Source organism: Rana temporaria, chromosome 10 (genome assembly GCF_905171775.1).
Source record: "Rana temporaria chromosome 10, aRanTem1.1, whole genome shotgun sequence".
Lineage (NCBI taxonomy): Eukaryota > Metazoa > Chordata > Amphibia > Anura > Ranidae > Rana > Rana temporaria.
Window position 1 is genome coordinate 6,927,225 of NC_053498.1, and position 16,688 is coordinate 6,943,912.

Below are 16,688 nucleotides of genomic sequence, written 5' to 3' on the forward strand. Positions count from 1 at the left end.
ATGGTGGGAACCCCTCATAATGAGCACAGCGGGTGTACAGACCCGGGAACTCAGCACAGGGATGGTGGGAACTCCTCATAATGGGCACAGCGGGTGTACAGACCCGGGAACTCAGCACAGGGATGGTGGGAACCCCTCATAATGGGCACAGCAGGTGTACAGACCCGGGAACTCAGCACAGGGATGGTGGGAACCCCTCATAATGGGCACAGCAGGTGTACAGACCCAGGAACTCAGCACAGGGATGGTGGGAACCCCTCATAATGGGCACAGCGGGTGTACAGACCCAGGAACTCAGCACAGGGATGGTGGGAACCCCTCATAATGGGCACAGCGGGTGTACAGACCTGGGAACTCCGCACAGGGATGGTGGGAACCCCTCATAATGGGCACAGCAGGTGTACAGACCCGGGAACTCAGCACAGGGATGGTGGGAACCCCTCATAATGGGCACAGCGGGTGTACAGACCCGGGAACTCAGCACAGGGTTGGTGGAAACCCCTCATAATGGGCACAGCGGGTGTACAGACCCGGGAACTCAGCACAGGGATGATGGGAACCCCTCATAATGGGCACAGCGGGTGTACAGACCCGGGAACTCAGCACAGGGATGGTGGGAACCCCTCGGAATGGGCACAGCGGGTGTACAGACCCGGGAACTCAGCACAGGGATGGTGGGAACCCCTCATAATGGGCACAGTGGGTGTACAGACCCGGGAACTCAGCACAGGGATGGTGGAAACCCCTCATAATGGGCACAGCAGGTGTACAGACCCGGGAACTCAGCTCAGGGATGATGGAAACTCCTCATAATGGGCACAGCAGGTGTACAGACCCGGGAACTCAGCACAGGGATGATGGGAACCCCTCATAATGGGCACAGCGGGTGTACAGACCCGGGAACTCAGCACAGGGATGGTGGGAACCCCTCGGAATGGGCACAGCGGGTGTACAGACCCGGGAACTCAGCACAGGGATGGTGGGAACCCCTCATAATGGGCACAGTGGGTGTACAGACCCGGGAACTCAGCACAGGGATGGTGGAAACCCCTCATAATGGGCACAGCAGGTGTACAGACCCGGGAACTCAGCTCAGGGATGATGGAAACTCCTCATAATGGGCACAGCAGGTGTACAGACCCGGGAACTCAGCACAGGGATGGTGGGAGCCCCTCATAATGGGCAAGGCGGGCGTTTTGCAGACAGAAGTATAACCTGATATAATCCATTGCATATTATAATGATCTGACCCTCATACAGGTTGGTCTCGTTACTCCATCGTTGGAGATCCGGGTTCGGGGGAACACAACCTGCACATCGAGAACGTGGAACTCAGCGATGACGCCATCTATGAATGCCAAGCGACCCAGGCGGCCCTGAGGTCACAGCGGGCGCACCTGTCCGTTCTGGGTGAGTGACGGGGAATGTGGAGGGCACACAGCAACCTCGGTGGAGTTCGGCCATATTATTCACCATAAATATTTTGCTTTTATTTTATTTGACGCTCTGCTGCTTCCAAGGCCCAGTAGTAATGGCAATATTAGGTAGGGCAGGTTGGTAGTAATGGGCAGTAGAAACAGCAGTTTTCCAACAATGACGCTGCGCAAGGCCTTTCCTGATTGGATATAAATTAAATGGATACTTTAGGCTGGACCTCACAATTTTGGAGATTGTCCATCAGATAGCTGTGTATGTGGCCCAGAGATTGTATAGAGATTGGACCAGCGGCGGTGCATCCATAAGGGGCGCAGGAGCGCCACCCCCTCTCCTGTCACTCTCTAATCACCATAGATAGATTTATGCATTGCATGAATAAATCTATGGTCGGTGCTGACACCCCCTATTCCGGTGTCCGGCCCCTTTTCGGGCGCCTGAATTACAGCGGTGGGGGTGTTTTTTGGATGCATAGGCTTTAAAAGGCGTCCAAAAAAGTGAGAAGTGGGCGCAACACTGTGTGTTCGCTTCTGACTCAGCTCAATTTTAGGAAAGCAAAGGAATCTGGTTTCTTAACATTGAACCGCCTCCCAGCCAATCAGATGCACTGGGTCTGTGTTACCCGTCACCTGATTGGCTGAAGCGACAGGCACTGTGATTGGACGTTTATCAGGCATCCAATCACAGCACAGGATGAGAGGAGGAGCGGGCGGGAGAAGCAGTCGGGGAAGATGGAGGATACGGACCCCGCTAGCCGCCTGCCGCTGTCACCCACTGCCCACATGAGATAAAGTAAGTGCCGGGCAGATGACGGGGCACAGTGGCAGCACATGGGGCACAGTTGCAATATTTGGGGCACAGTGGCAGCATTTGGGCAAAGTGGCAGCACATGGGGCACAGTGGCAATATTTGGGGCACAGCGGCAGCATTTGGGGCACAGTGGCAATATTTGGGGCACAGTGGCAACATTTGGGGCACAGTAGCAACACTTGGGGCACAGTGGGAGCATTTGATGGGCACAGTGGCTGCATTTGATTGACACAATGGCTGCATTTGATGGGCAAAGTGGCTGCGTTTGATGGGCACAGTGGCAGCATTTGGGGCACAGTGGCAACACCTGAGGCACAGTGGCAACACTTGGGGCACAGTGGCAGCATTTGGAGCACAGTGGCAGCACTTGGGGCACAGTGACGTCACATGGGGCACAGTGGCAATATTTGGGGCACAGTGGCAATATTTGGGGCACAGTGGCAGCATTTGGGGCACAGTGGCAATATTTGGGGCACAGTGGCAGCATTTGGGGCACAGTGGCAACACTTGGGGCACAGTGGGAGCATTTGATGGGCACAGTGGCTGCATTTGGTTGGCACAATGGCTGCGTTTGATGGGCAAAGTGGCTGCGTTTGATGGGCACAGTGGCAGCAATTGATGTTTTTTTTCCAGAATCTTTCAGTTTGTTTGCGCCCCCCCTAAAAATTTTGAGCACCAGCCGCCACTGGATTGGACAATCAGGTTTTTCAGGGTTTGCTAACATCCTACTTTTCTTTCAGTTCCTCCCGGAGACCCTTTGATCCGCGGCGCTCCCGTACTCAACGTGTTGCTGGACACCCCCTTTAACCTCACCTGTTTGGCTCCCGCTGCAAAACCGGCGGCTGAGATCATTTGGTACCACGACGGCAGGCAACTGAACGGAGCAAGTTACTCCAAGGTTCGTCTTCACGCAGCGCCTTTCCGAACTGTCTACTTTGGTAAATTCACATGTGTGTGTAAAATCCGACTAACTCTTCTTCCTCTTCCAGCACTTGCAATCGGACGGCAAGAGCGAGGACGCCATCAGCAGTGTCCTCATTACACCAAGCTTTGCTGATGCAGGATCCAGCTACATGTGCCACGCCAGGAACTCCGCCATGCCCGAAGGGCGGGAAAGATCGGTCAAGTTGAGCGTGCAATGTAAGTGTCCAATGTTCTGAGTCCAAGTAAGATTGGAAAAGGGTCATGGCCCGGATTCAGGTAGATCTGCCCCTTATTTACGGAGGCGCAGGGCAGCGTTTTTGCCCTGCGCCCCCGCAAATTTACTGCACTACCCGCGATTCACGGAGCAGTAGCTCCGTAAATTGCGTGTGCGCTGTGTAAACTTGCCCTGCGTAAGGGCGCCTAATGTAAATGATCCCGTAGGGGGCGGGAATCATTTAAATTAGGCGCGCTCCCGCGCCGAGCGTAGAGCGCATGCTCTGTCGGGAAACTTTCCCGACGTGCATTGCGGCAAATGACGTCGCAAGGACGTCATTTGCTTCAAAGTGAACGTGAATGGCGTCCAGCGCCATTCACGAATCACTTACGGAAATTACGTAAAATTCGAACGTCACGACGCGGGAACGACGGGTATACTTTAGCATTGGCTGCCCCTGCTATTAGAAGGGGCAGCCTTACGCTAAACACGCCGTACGGAAACAACGTAAATTGCGTACGCAGGGCTCGCGCAACATTGTGAATCGGTGTTAGTATGCAATTTGCATACTATACACTGAGCACAATGGGAACGCCCCCTAGCGGTCATCGCAAGAATGCAGCCTAGATATGCGGGCATAAGAGCCTTATGCCACGCAGATTTTAGGCTGCAGTCGGCGTTACGATGTTCCTGAATCAGGAGCATTCGTAACGCCGGGGCAAGTAAGCAATTGCGCTGTGTAACCTATGGTTACACAGGCGCAATTGCTACTTGAATCTGGGCCACTGTCTTTAACCCTTTTATCCCAGAACACAAATTCTCCTAAATCCAATTTTTTTTTATTTTTACTTTTTTAGATCCCCCCAAGGTAACGCTTTCCGTGAATCCCCCAACCGTCTCAGAAGGGGGCGCTGTGACTTTCCTGTGCAGTGCTGTGTCAAACCCGGAGGTGACAACCTATAGGTGGGCCAAGGGCGGAGTTCCGATTTCCGTCTCAGAAGACCGCTACCATGTGACCGTGGACCACACCTTCTTCACCGCTCCTGTCTCCTGCGAGGTCTCCAACAGCGTTGGAAGCAGCAACGTCAGCACAGCCGTGAATGTTCTGTGTAAGTAATAACAGTTGCATTAGCCGAAGGTGCCGGGGAGTCTGTCGTCTGAAATTTAGACTGAAATCGTTCAAGCTAACCTTCGATCCTTTCCTTCCTGCCAACAGTTGGGCCGCGTCTCCTGACAGAACCGCGTCCGATGGCGGTAGACGTCGGTGGAGACGCATCCTTTTTTTGCGGGTGGACTGGAAACCCAACACCAACCCAGTTCTGGAACAAGAAAGGCTCCACGGAGGTGAGATAAATGTTTCTTCTGAAAATTACGTAATTCATTTTCTCACCAAAGTCACCTAAAATATAGAATGATTGGTACTGAGAACAAAGTTGGTGTTTAGAATCAGATTAGTGTTGGGATTGGGTGCAGAGTTTGTTTTTGGAATAAGGCTAGTGTTGGCATTCTGAGTAGAGTTAGCCTTTGGAATGAGGTTACACACGCGATCGGTTTGGTCGGATGAAAACGGTCCATCAGACCGTTCTCATCGGTTTGACTGATCGTGTGTACACTCTGTCCAGCAAGGGGCCTCCTCTGGGTCTCCTCCTTGGCACAGCTTCCTCCAGACCAAGCAAGACAGCTTCAGGACCATTTCAACACACGTTGGGCCCCAAAACAAGCTATTGGGCCCAATAGCAGAGCTCCATCCAGCAGCACCTCCCTAGGCCTCATCCCAGGGGAAGAGAAAGAGAACATGGCCTGCCTCAGATATTTATATAGTCGTCCAGCATGCACCAGTGTCATAAAACTCCCACTGGATTGGCTGAAGAAAATATAAATACAGTGGAACCTCAAATTACGAGTGTCAGGTCACCTGTGGCCAGGAGACAAGTGCGCCCCGTGGGGGTCAGGGATGCACCACAGGGTAGTGAACCCTATAGCCGACTGCTGCGATCAGAGAGGAAGCGAACCCAAGATCGCCCAGGGCGCGAAATCTAAGACCCAGCTTTGTGTTCACCAGAGCCTCTAGTGGTGAGGATGGCCTTGGCCGCAGCTGGATCCAGGTCGTGACCCCTGGGATCCCCTAGGTCACGCTCCGCAGAGAGAGAGGGGAAGCAGCAAGCAGGACAAATGGTAGTGATGCGTAAGCCGAGGTCAGGGCAACAGGCAGACTAGGGTAACCGAGGGACAGGCAAACAGGAGAAGTCAGGGACGAGCCAAAAACGGTACACAGGAAGGTAATCGTAGCAAACGGCAGACAGGAACTTGAGCAAACAACACTGTTGAACAGCACTGCAGGCCTGTAGTGCAATAGTTAATATAGACTTCCTGGGGTGGCCTGGGTGGGGCCATACAGGAAGGAGAGGAGATAAGAAGGTAACCAGAACAGAGTCAGGCCTCTAATGGACAGATGGAAACAGGTAAGCTGCCAGACTATTGCATATCCATGACAACGAGCACAATCCGTTCCAGGAGAATGCTCGTAATCCAAAGTACTCGTATATCAAAGCGAGTTTCCCCAATGAAGTCAATGGACACAAACAATAATTTGTTCCGCATTGACTTCAATGGCATACAATACCGCATGTGGCCAAAGGCAGGGGGCGCTGGAGAGCCTCGAAAACACCCAGAAAGGCCCGGCTGACCTCGGTAAACCTCAGAAAGGCTCAGGAACGTAGTATTTCCGAGTCTTTCCGAACTGTGCCGTTCGGCTCAGCTCGGCTCCAGCTTAAGCTTAGGGAAAGACCAGTTGAAAAACGATACAGTCAGTCTGACTTAACTACTGCCAGTGCCGGCCCAAGTCATTGTGCTGCCTGGTACCAAGAATGAAATGCTGCCCCCCCAAAAAAAATTACGTCTACCAAAATGCCCCCACATCCATTATTTTATATCATGATAACTAAAGTGGACATATCATGGCTCTATACATGTATATAGGAGTATAAAAAGGACCTGTTATGGCTCTATTTATGTAATTAGCCCCACAGTGGAGCGGAACGGGAGGAGCGGTGGGGCGGCAATTAGCCCCACAGTGGAGTGGAGAGTGGAGCTGGCGGAATGAGATGGCGGGCAGGCGGCAATTTGCCGCCCCCCTGAAAGTGCCGCCTGGCACAATGGTACCATCGGGTCCCATGGTAGGGCCGGCCCTGACTACCGCCCAGCCAAAAGCTAAATTGGTTAATTGGCATTGTAGCCCCTTGTTTAGGACAAGCGGGCTACATGTTCATGGCTTGATTGTCCATGATATTTAAACTTTAGATGGCCACCATAGCTCTCTAAATCTTAAAACTTCTTTTCCCACCATCTCTCAGGTGCTGAGCAATGGCAACACCCTATCGCTGAACAAGGTGACCCGGGAAGATGCAGGAACCTACGTGTGCAAGGCCATCGTCCCGCGTATTGGAACCATGGAGAAAGAAGTGACTCTGACCGTGAGAGGTAAGAAGAATCCACCACACCATGCAAGACCAGCCATTTCAGCTTGTAGGAACGGCGGATGTTTTTTAGTCTTCTTTTATTATAATTTTCTATAAACGGTTGGAACATAAAGCTCCGTACTTCTCTTAGCTATGCCAGGAACACGCCACATACTGGGAATGGTATAAAGATCTACATGACCCTCTAGCCTCTTCCTTTCTTATACATCTCTTTCTCCACCTACAGACAGGCGGCTCGTTTCAGTACAACCAGAAAATATGTTTTTTCTTGTTCAACATTTGTCCTATTTTTTGTATTGTATATTGGAAAAAACAAACAAACGGACATCTCATGGCGTTCTACATCGCTTAAACGACCTTGCATCTTCTTTGTTGTCAGGGCCACCTGTCATCAGCAGTGGAACGAGCTATGAAAGTGTCCTTGGAGGGAAAGCGCGGCTGGAATGTCTTGTTGAAACCACACCGATACCGGACAGAATTGTAAGTCCAATGTTACTTAGCTACGGAGGTTTGGCAAATACAAAAGTTGACTAGGGTCACAGTTAAAGCATATACAAACCCCCAAAAAACACAATGTAATGTAAAATGTAATATATTGCAGCTTACCAGTCCTTAGATGTGTTGGGTGCATTCGTTTTTTCATTTTTAAGGCTTTTTTTCCTTTATTTTTACCTGGTGATCCTGCCAGTAATAAACACATCGCCCGAGGGGCTTGTTTACACTTGCTTCAAAATGTGGCATTGGACACTGTGACAAGAGTCACTTTGGGTGGGGGGTTTGCAGAACACATCATACCTTGGAGAGCTCTGTAAACTCAGAGGAGGACAAACTAGGAGGTGTTACACATGGTGAAAAGCATGGGAGCAGAGGTGAATGGGGATCAGGGAGAAAGGAGGATCAGAAAACCAGAGGATCAGAAGGGCTGGGGGTTACTACTGAGTGGGGGATTTCCAAAGCTGGGTGTAAGTACTGAGTGAGGGGGGGTCAGCAGAGCTGGAGGTTACTACTGAGTGGGGGTTCGGCCAAGCTGGGGGTTACTACTGAGTGGGGGATCAGCAGAGCTGGGGGTTACTTACTGAGTGGGGGATCCACAGAGCTGGGGGTTACTACTGAGGTGGAGGATCAGAAGAGCTGGGAGTTACCACTGAGTGGGGGATTAGCAGAGCTGGGGGTTACTACTGAGTGGGGGATCGGCAGAGCTGGGGGTTAGTACTGAGTGGGGGGTCAGCAGAGCTGGGGGTTACTACTGAGAGGGGGATCAGTAGAACTGGTGGTTACTACTGAGAGGGGGATCAGCAGAGCTGGGGGTTACTACGAAGTGGGGGGATCAGAAGAGCTGGGAGTTACCACTGAGTAGGGGATCAGCAGAGTTACTACTGAGTGTGGGATCAGCAGAGCTGGGGGTTACTACTGAGTGGGGGATCGGCAGAGCTGGGAGTTACCACTGAGTGGGGGATTAGCAGAGCTGGGGGTTACTACTGAGTGGGGGATCGGCAGAGCTGGGGGTTACTACTGAGTGGGGGATTAGCAGAGCTGGGGGTTACTACTGAGTGGAGGATTAGCAGAGCTGGGGGTTAGTACTGAGCAGGGGATCGGTAGAACTGGGGGTTACTACTGAGTGGGGGATCGGCAGAGCTGGAGGTTACTACTGAGGGGGAACCAGCTGAGCGGTGAGTTAGTACTGAGCAGGGGATCGGTAGAACTGGGGGTTACTACTAAGAGAGTGGATCAGAAGAGCTGGGAGTTACCACTGAGGGTATCTATTGAATGAGGGAACAAATAAGCTGGGGATCTGCTGAACGAGGATACTAATAAGCTGGGGATCTGCTGAGCAAGGGTACTGATGAGCTGGGGTTCAACACACACAGGAAATTTGCCAAGTTTCATTAAAGCTTCAAAAAAGCTTTACCGAAGCATTAAAAAAGGGGCTTTATTGTCTGATAAAGTTGAAACAAGTATAAACAAGCCCTTTGGGTGGCGCAATTCTGGAGGGAGGAGCAATGGAGACCCCCTTGGACGTGTTAAAGGGGTGACTCAGAAACGCACCGCCATGCTACAGACAGAATGCATGATATGTGTTGACCATTGTTCTACTTTACGCCGTTTTATATCTGAACTCTTGAGTGTTGGCGTTTCAGAACTCTTTCTACTCAAATAACACTTGAAGATCAGAGCGACAAACTTCTACAATTCTGAAAAAATAAAACAGGTTGTACCATTTTCGGGAATTGAATATGTCTTGGCGATTTTTCCGTTTCCTGTAGGTCTGGACGTGGGACAAGCACAGTCTGGACGAAGGTTCTTCGGGGCGCTTCTCGGTGGAGACGCGAGTGACAACCAACGACGCCGTCTCTTTCCTTATTATTGACGGGACGGAGCCTTCCGATTATACGACGCAGTACAACTGCACCGCCATCAATCAGTTTGGCGAGGATTCCTTGATCATCTCCCTGAGAGAGGAAGGTGAGCGCTCATTCATTTGTCACGCTGCGAGTGTCACGATAACGTTATCTTCCTCCATCTTTACTCGGCCCATTGACCTGAAGAGCAATTCATAACATGTCTAACGCTTCCCTTCCAGCTACTTTGCCTCTGATGCTCCTGCTGATCGCTTTGGGTTTGGGGACGCTCTGCCTCTTTGTGATGGTGACCATCTGCGTTCTTTGCTGTCGGCGACCACGGAAAGGTAACAATTGCCTAGTAAGGGGTGGTGGTATGGATGGGTGCAGGGCCGCCGTCAGGAATTATGGGGCCCCTTACCCAGCTTCAGGCATGGGCCCCCTGGAGCAGAGAACCCGGGGGGGTCCTGCCGCAAATTGAAAAGCGGGGGTGCCACGAATTGGGGGGGGTTGCCCTGGGACCTCTGGACCCCTTACAAAAAAGATATAAAAAAAGGGGGGTATGCCATCCAGGGCCCTGGGGACCTCCGGGCCCCTTAAAGGTGTACTGCCTGTACCCCCCTGATGGCGGCCCTGGATAGGTGACAATGTCAAAGAGAAGGCACCAACATCCTTGTAAATGTATGTAAACGGCGACCTTTTAACGTAACGTAAAAATCCCACCCCCAAAAAAACTCCACTGTCTACGTAACAATTGCCTAATCTTTGGGTCAACTTTCTTCTTGTGTCTACTCGGTCATATCACCATCCAATTCCCCTTATGAGAGTTACGTGTTGTGTATTCATCTCTACTTTTTTGTTGTTGTTTTGGGTTTTTTTTTTTTTTTTTCTCCAAGAGACTTTTTGCTTGGCTCTTTGCTTGGCTCTTTGCTTGGCTCTTTGCTTGGCTCTTTGCTTGGCTCTTTTCTTGGCGCTTTGCTTGGCGCTTTGCTTGGCTCTTTTCTTGGCTCTTTGCTTGGCTCTTTGCTTGGCTCTTTGCTTGGCTTTTTGCTTGGCTCTTTGCTTGGCTTTTTGCTGGGCGCTTTTCTTGGCTCTTTGCTTTGCTCTTTTCTTGGCTCTTTGCTTGGCTCTTTTCTTGGCTCTTTGCTTGGCTCTTTGCTTGGCTCTTTTCTTGGCTCTTTTCTTGGCTCTTTTCTTGGCTCTTTGATTGGCTCTTTTCTTGGCTCTTTGCTGGGCTCTTTGCTTGGCTCTTTGCTTGGCTCTTTTCTTGGCTCTTTTCTTGGCTCTTTGCTTGGCTCTTTGCTTGGCTCTTTGCTTGGCTCTTTTCTTGGCTCTTTGCTTGGTTCTGTGCTTGGCTTTTTGCTTGGCTTTTTTCTTGGCTCTTTTCTTGGCTCTTTTCTTGGCTCTTTGCTTGGTTCTTTGCTTGGCTCTTTTCTTGGCTCTTTGCTTGGCTCTTTGCTTGGTTCTTTGCTTGGTTCTTTGCTTGGTTCTTTGCTTGGCTCTTTGCTTGGCTCTTTGCTTGGCTCAGCTCTTCAAATGTCATCTCCAACTTTCACCGACTTGTCTTAAGTTTCTTCAAGATTTTCTGCCTATCTTTTGAGGTTTAAATTTCACTCCACAGCCTATTTTTGATCTCTTGTCTTCTATTGTAATTTTTAGTTCCACGTTGATAACTTTTTGAAGAATATTGTTTGTCTCTCTCTTCTCACATCTCCAGAGAAGCTCTTTAATGTCCTCCATCCTTTCGTCACTTTTCTATTTCTACCTTCTATTTTTTTTTTTCCCATGATCTTCCATTTCATCAAGAGATCAGGTTCCGTAGATGTCTTTACTTTCACGGTTGCTGAGTTTGTCTTTTCTCTGCCCCGCTCCAATGCCTCTTTTGTTTTGCCCTCCACAGAGGTAAAGGACACACAGATACTCGCCGTCGAGGTTTCGGGGAGTGAACATAGCGACAGACACCCGAGCGACTCTGAAGAAGACCTCAAAGAACCATTGGTGAGTATCGAAAAAGTCAAGTGAGAAGACGAATACCAATCTCTTTTACATCGGTGTATGCCGCCTCTGGCATTGGGGTGGGCACCCCAAAGTTCAAACCCGTGTGTGTGTGTGTGTGTGTGTGTGTGTATATATATATATATATATATATGAGGTTTCCACACTTTTTTAACTACCCGTATATAAGCCAACCCGAATATAAGCCGAGGTACCTAATTTTACCACAAAAAAATGGGAAAACCTATTGACTCGAGTATAAGCCTAAGGTGAGAAATGCAGCATCTATTGTAAGTGGAAAAGAGGGTCAACAATGCCCGTCTATGGCCATTTGCAGCCTCACTGTGCCCATCTGCAGCCTCACTGTGCCCATCTGCAGCCTCACTGTGGCCATTTGCAGCCTCACTGTGCCTCACTTTGGCCATTTGCAGCTTCATTGTGTCCATTTGCAGCCTCACTGTGCCCATTTGCAGCCTCACTGTGTCCATTTGCATCCTCACTGTGCCCATCTGCAGCCTCACTGTGTCCATTTGCAGCCTCACTGTGCCCATTTGCAGCCTCACTGTGCCCATCTGCAGCCTCACTGTGTCCATTTGCAGCCTCACTGTGTCCATTTGCAGCCTCACTGTGTCCATTTGCAGCTTCACTGTGTCCATTTGCAGCTTCACTGTGCCCATTTGCAGCTTCACTGTGCCCATTTGCAGCTTCACTGTGCCCATTTTCAGCTTTACTGTGGCTATTTGCAGCTTCACTGTGGCCATCTGCAGCCTCACTGTGTCCATCTGCAGTGCAGTGCAGAGTGTCAGTTGAGCACTGGAGAGTGTCAGTAGGACAGTGGACAGTGTCAGTAAAGCATTGGAGAGTGTCCGTAGGACAGTGGACGGTGTCAGTAAAGCATTGGAGAGTGTCAGTAGGACAGTGGATGCTAAGCTTTTGATGAACCCTAATCAACCAAATAATTTAATTTTTTCTTAGCACACCGATACAGAATCTCAACGAACGTCACAGACGGAACACAGCGACATCCCCGATGACTCTCAGGTAAGTCGTTTCATTCATATACCAATGTTTACATAAATGTATCCAGGGTTATGTATTTGCTATGAACCGTCTGATGTTGGAGGCTCTAAAGCTGACCATAGATGTTAGAGGATGGCCCATCGTATGGCCCTTAGATTGAGTTTCAAGCATAAATGATTGGGTTGGGTTGGGTTGGATTGTGTCGGGTTGGGTTGTGTTGGGTTGGGTTGGGTTGTGTTGGGTTGTGTCGGGTTGTGTCGGGTTGGGTTGTGTCGGGTTGGGTTGGGTTGTGTCGGGTTGGGTTGTGTCGGGTTAGGTTGGGTTGTGTTGGGTTGGGTTGTGTTGGGTTGGGTTGTGTCGGGTTGGGTTGTGTCGGGTTGGGTTGTGTCGGGTTGGGTTGTGTCGGGTTGGGTTGTGTCGGGTTGGGTTGTGTTGGGTTGGGTTGTGTTGGGTTGGGTTGTGTTGGGTTGTGTTGTGTTGGGTTGTGTTGGGTTGTGTTGGGTTGGGTTGGGTTGTGTTGGGTTGTGTTGGGATGTTCATGTAGATACTGTGGAGGAGGAAGGTTGATTCAGACACGTTCATTTAATGAGGGTTCTTCAAAATGTTTTTGCACTTTTTTTAACTCTATTATTAAATATATGAAAGTGCGGAATCTTTTTGAAGACTCCTCGTATTATGTTGGGAGAGGCAACAGATATTAGGTTTCAAACCCAAGGCAACAAATAGATTATTACCGGGTCAACGGGTGGACAGGAGGGGTGGCTGTGGTATCAAATGAGGTGGGGGGTGCCCCAAGGAGATTGGGGGGGATTTGTGTTAGACGGGGGAATTTGGGGGGCTGCAGGGGGTAAGTATTCTTTTAGGAGTGGAGATTTTAGGAAGGTCTTAAGATTGGTGATTTAGGGGGATTTGTGTTTGGAGAGGGATGGGGAAGAAGATTTGTGCTAGGTGGGGGAATTTGCGGCACAATTTTCCCACCCTTAGGGCAGATTAGTGCTCAATGTTTTTGTGGGAGGGGGGGGGCACAATTTGGCATGTTCACCCTGGGCTCTAGGTGACCTTTTCCCGGCACTGATAGCCATTGCATTGGAGGGCTACTAATCTCTATACAAGGAACCTTGAGCTTGGCCTACAGTAGGCTACACAGTTTTCTACTGTAGGTGGAGCCCAAACTTGATAATGTAACTCAACACTTTGGCATAACTTTAACCCATATTTTTTTTTTCTTTAGGACCCAACAAATGGCTACTACAAAGTCCGAGCCCATGATGACTCCCGCCCAACCACAGTTGCCTATCCAGAGTTTTCCTCACCTCCTCGGCCTCTATATTCTGCAACCACGAGTCTCAGCCCGCTCTGCCCTACTCCATCTTTACCAGGAGCCCCAAAGCTGTATGACTATGCTCACCGATACGCCACCACCCCGCGCCAAGGAAGCGAACGGATCCACATACCCCAAGGCCCTTGCAGCATATCTACGGGCCCCAGTAGCCAACCAGCACCTTACGCCAGAGCGTTCTGCAGTTACGTCCGTCCAGACCGGTTCGAAACCTTGGAATCGGGCCCCACGCGGCTCTCCTACGCCTCACTCTCCACGCACTGTGACTACGGCCGACCAGCACAACAGCGCATGCAAACTCACGTGTGACCTCAGTTTTTATGGTTTCCGAAAAGCGGTTCTAAGAAGAGTCAATTTTTTTGTTTTTTTTGGACAGCTTGACCAGTTATGGCGTCTTTTGTCTTCCTGTTGACGTTTCGAGCCGAGGAACGTTTTTGTTTTTGAGGAACGCTCATTGGAAAGTCAAATGAGAAAAAGAGAACATCTCAGATGGAATGAACGCTTTTCTAAAGGGAGGGGGGGGGGAAAGCCAATACGATTTTTTTTTTTGGTTCCAAAAATAGAAGAATTTAAGAAATTGAGCGCCGACGGGATGTCCGTTAAACCCACGACAAGCACCGAGATTTCTAGTTAAATGCGAAAAAAATATAGTATTAAAACTTTTCTACGTCACGGAAATCCGCAGCACTAATAACGTAAAAAAAAAAAAAATTAAGTGATACTTGGGTATTGCTAAAGTCGAATGCCTTGAAGTTGTTGCAGAGAAACAGCGCCCCACTGTGGCTCTTACATGTACTGCAATTTTTCAAATATTTTTTGTTTTTTTTTTGTTTCTTTTTGCAAATCTATTTTTTATTACAAAATGCAATGTATATATATATCTCTTTAAATGTACATATTTATGATAAGAATATCCTGTACATAGGTCCACATGAAAAAAAAAAGGCTTTCTTGAACACCGTGTGATTGAGAGGGCGACAAGGAGAAGCTCGGGGACACTTTTAAAGGGAATATTTTTTTTATTTCCTCCCTGGTCATCGAAAAAAAAATAAAAAAAAAAATGGACCGCTTTATTTATTAACCCCTACCATGCCAGGATGGTACGAGGCCGCTTGTATACTGGACTGAAATGTTTAAAGGAATCCTGATGCAGGCAATTAATTAATTTTAATTTATTCTATGTAGTCTACATGAGACAGATAATCAACCTTCTCCAGATAAGTGCAAATCAGTTTCTATCTATATTATCTATCTATCTATTGAATATCTATCTATCCAGGGCTGGGGGTGGGCAAGAGGGATGAGCGCCCAGGGCGCAGCTGTAGTTAGTTGTTTTCCTGGAGGTCTTATTTCATAACCCGACAACTCCAGGAGACTTCTGACTTTGGAGAATGACAGTTGACCCCCCCTACCCACCAATGATAGTTGACCTCTACCCACCCCTTCATGGCTGCTAACATGGAACGAAGGGCTGAACGGAGTGGAGGTGGTCCAGCTATTGTCAATGCAAATGCCAAATATCTCAGGTGGAACTTTTTCTTGTTGATAGTTGCTCTTCCAGACGAGGTGATCTCCACGTAATGGGCCCTTTAAAAAAAAAAACGTGTACCGGTCACCAATGACCACCCTGGAAGCCACCGTTGGATACAGGAAGCCAAGAGTGGCCTATCATTTTATAAGGAGGCGTTGATGTCACAGAGGGGGTGGTGCTTATGGAATTTTCAGTGCTGTGATGTTTGGGACTTAAAGTGGATCTGTCGGCCATTGTAAAAGTTCAAAAGTAACATTTCTACGTGAAAGCAAACAGCACGAGGGACCTTTAATTACAGTAGAACCTCGGATTGTGAGTAACGCGGTTAACAAGCGTTTCGCAATACGAGCGCTGTCTCGAGCAGGATTCAAGCCTCCCGAAGTCAGGGATCCTGCCCTCCCGAAGTCAGGGATCCTGCCCTCCCGAAGTCAGGGATCCTGCCCTCCCAAGTCAGGGAGCCTGCCCTCCCGAAGTCTGGGATCCTGCCCTCCCGAAGCCAGGGAGCCTGCCCTCCCAAGTCAGGGAGCCTGCCCTCCCGAAGCCAGGGAGCCTGCCCTCCCGAGTCAGGGAGCCTGCCCTCCCAAGTCAGGGAGCCTGCCCTCCCGAAGCCAGGGAGCCTGCCCTCCCAAGTCAGGGAGCCTGCCCTCCTGAAGCCAGGGAGCCTGCCCTCCCGAAGCCAGGGAGCCTGCCCTCCCAAGTCAGGGAGCCTGCCCTCCCGAAGTCTGGGAGCCTGCCCTCCCGTAGCCAGGGAACCTGCCCTCCCAAGTCAGGGTGCCTGCCCTCCCGAAGTCTGGGATCCTGCCCTCCCGAAGTCCGGGATCCTGCCCTCCCGAAGTCAGGGAACCTGCCCTCCCGAAGTCAGGGAACCTGCCCTCCCGAAGCCAGGGAGCCTGCCCTCCCGAAGCCAGGGAGCCTGCCCTTCCAAGTCAGGGAGCCTGCCCTCCCAAGTCAGAGAGCCTGCCCTACCGAAGTCAGGGAGCCTGCCCTCTCGAAGCCAGGGAGCCTGCCCTCCCGAAGTTCGGGATCCTGCCCTCCCGAAGTCAGGGAAGCCTGGCCTCTAGTAATAAAATGCAACCAGTTCAGAGGGGCACACAGAGCATGATTTTCTATCTAATAAAGATAATGGTGGTTGCCTCGCGGTGCCCACCCATAAGCAGAGCAATTATAGTGCCGACAGGTTCACCTTAAAGGTCAAATGCCACCAAAATTGATGTTGTGTTTTGTGTGGTTGGGGGGCAAACTGAATCACTTGCTGCTTTTTGAGTTTGGTGAGTTTCTCCCATCTGAATTCTCAGTTGTGCCCAATGTCTGTAAAAAAAAAAAAAATTGTGAATGGTGTCACGGCCCCTCCCACTTGGCAGTGACAATGACTGTGGGACATCAGGCGACATGACTGGTCATGAAGTATAAATACATTGTTACGTTCCTTTATTAAAAATGTTACATTTTGAAATTGTCACATTTGTGAGAAATTACATTTTATTTTAAATTTTTATTTATTTTTTATTCTTTTCTGCACTTATCTGGAGGATTCAAATCTTCATGACGCTTCCGTTCTGTTCTCCTGCCTTAAAACGTTTTTCTTTTTTTTTCTTTTTTTTCA

At 49.8% G+C, this 16,688-nt stretch overlaps 1 protein-coding gene across 1 annotated transcript in view; it reads left to right on the forward strand.

Annotated features, from left to right (window-relative positions):
* Window positions 1-15,935, forward strand: part of KIRREL2 (kirre like nephrin family adhesion molecule 2) — a 41,400-nt gene extending 25,465 nt beyond the window's left edge. Inside the window, exons 3-14 of the mRNA XM_040327091.1 lie at window positions 1,261-1,410; window positions 2,985-3,142; window positions 3,234-3,384; window positions 4,240-4,491; window positions 4,599-4,726; window positions 6,736-6,862; window positions 7,241-7,341; window positions 9,126-9,324; window positions 9,443-9,547; window positions 11,101-11,198; window positions 12,171-12,236; window positions 13,447-15,935. Coding sequence (XP_040183025.1) covers window positions 1,261-1,410; window positions 2,985-3,142; window positions 3,234-3,384; window positions 4,240-4,491; window positions 4,599-4,726; window positions 6,736-6,862; window positions 7,241-7,341; window positions 9,126-9,324; window positions 9,443-9,547; window positions 11,101-11,198; window positions 12,171-12,236; window positions 13,447-13,863 — 1,952 coding nt within the window. The 3' untranslated portion in view covers window positions 13,864-15,935. The remainder of the gene's footprint in view (window positions 1-1,260; window positions 1,411-2,984; window positions 3,143-3,233; window positions 3,385-4,239; window positions 4,492-4,598; window positions 4,727-6,735; window positions 6,863-7,240; window positions 7,342-9,125; window positions 9,325-9,442; window positions 9,548-11,100; window positions 11,199-12,170; window positions 12,237-13,446) is intronic.
* Window positions 15,936-16,688: the final 753 nt, after the last annotated feature.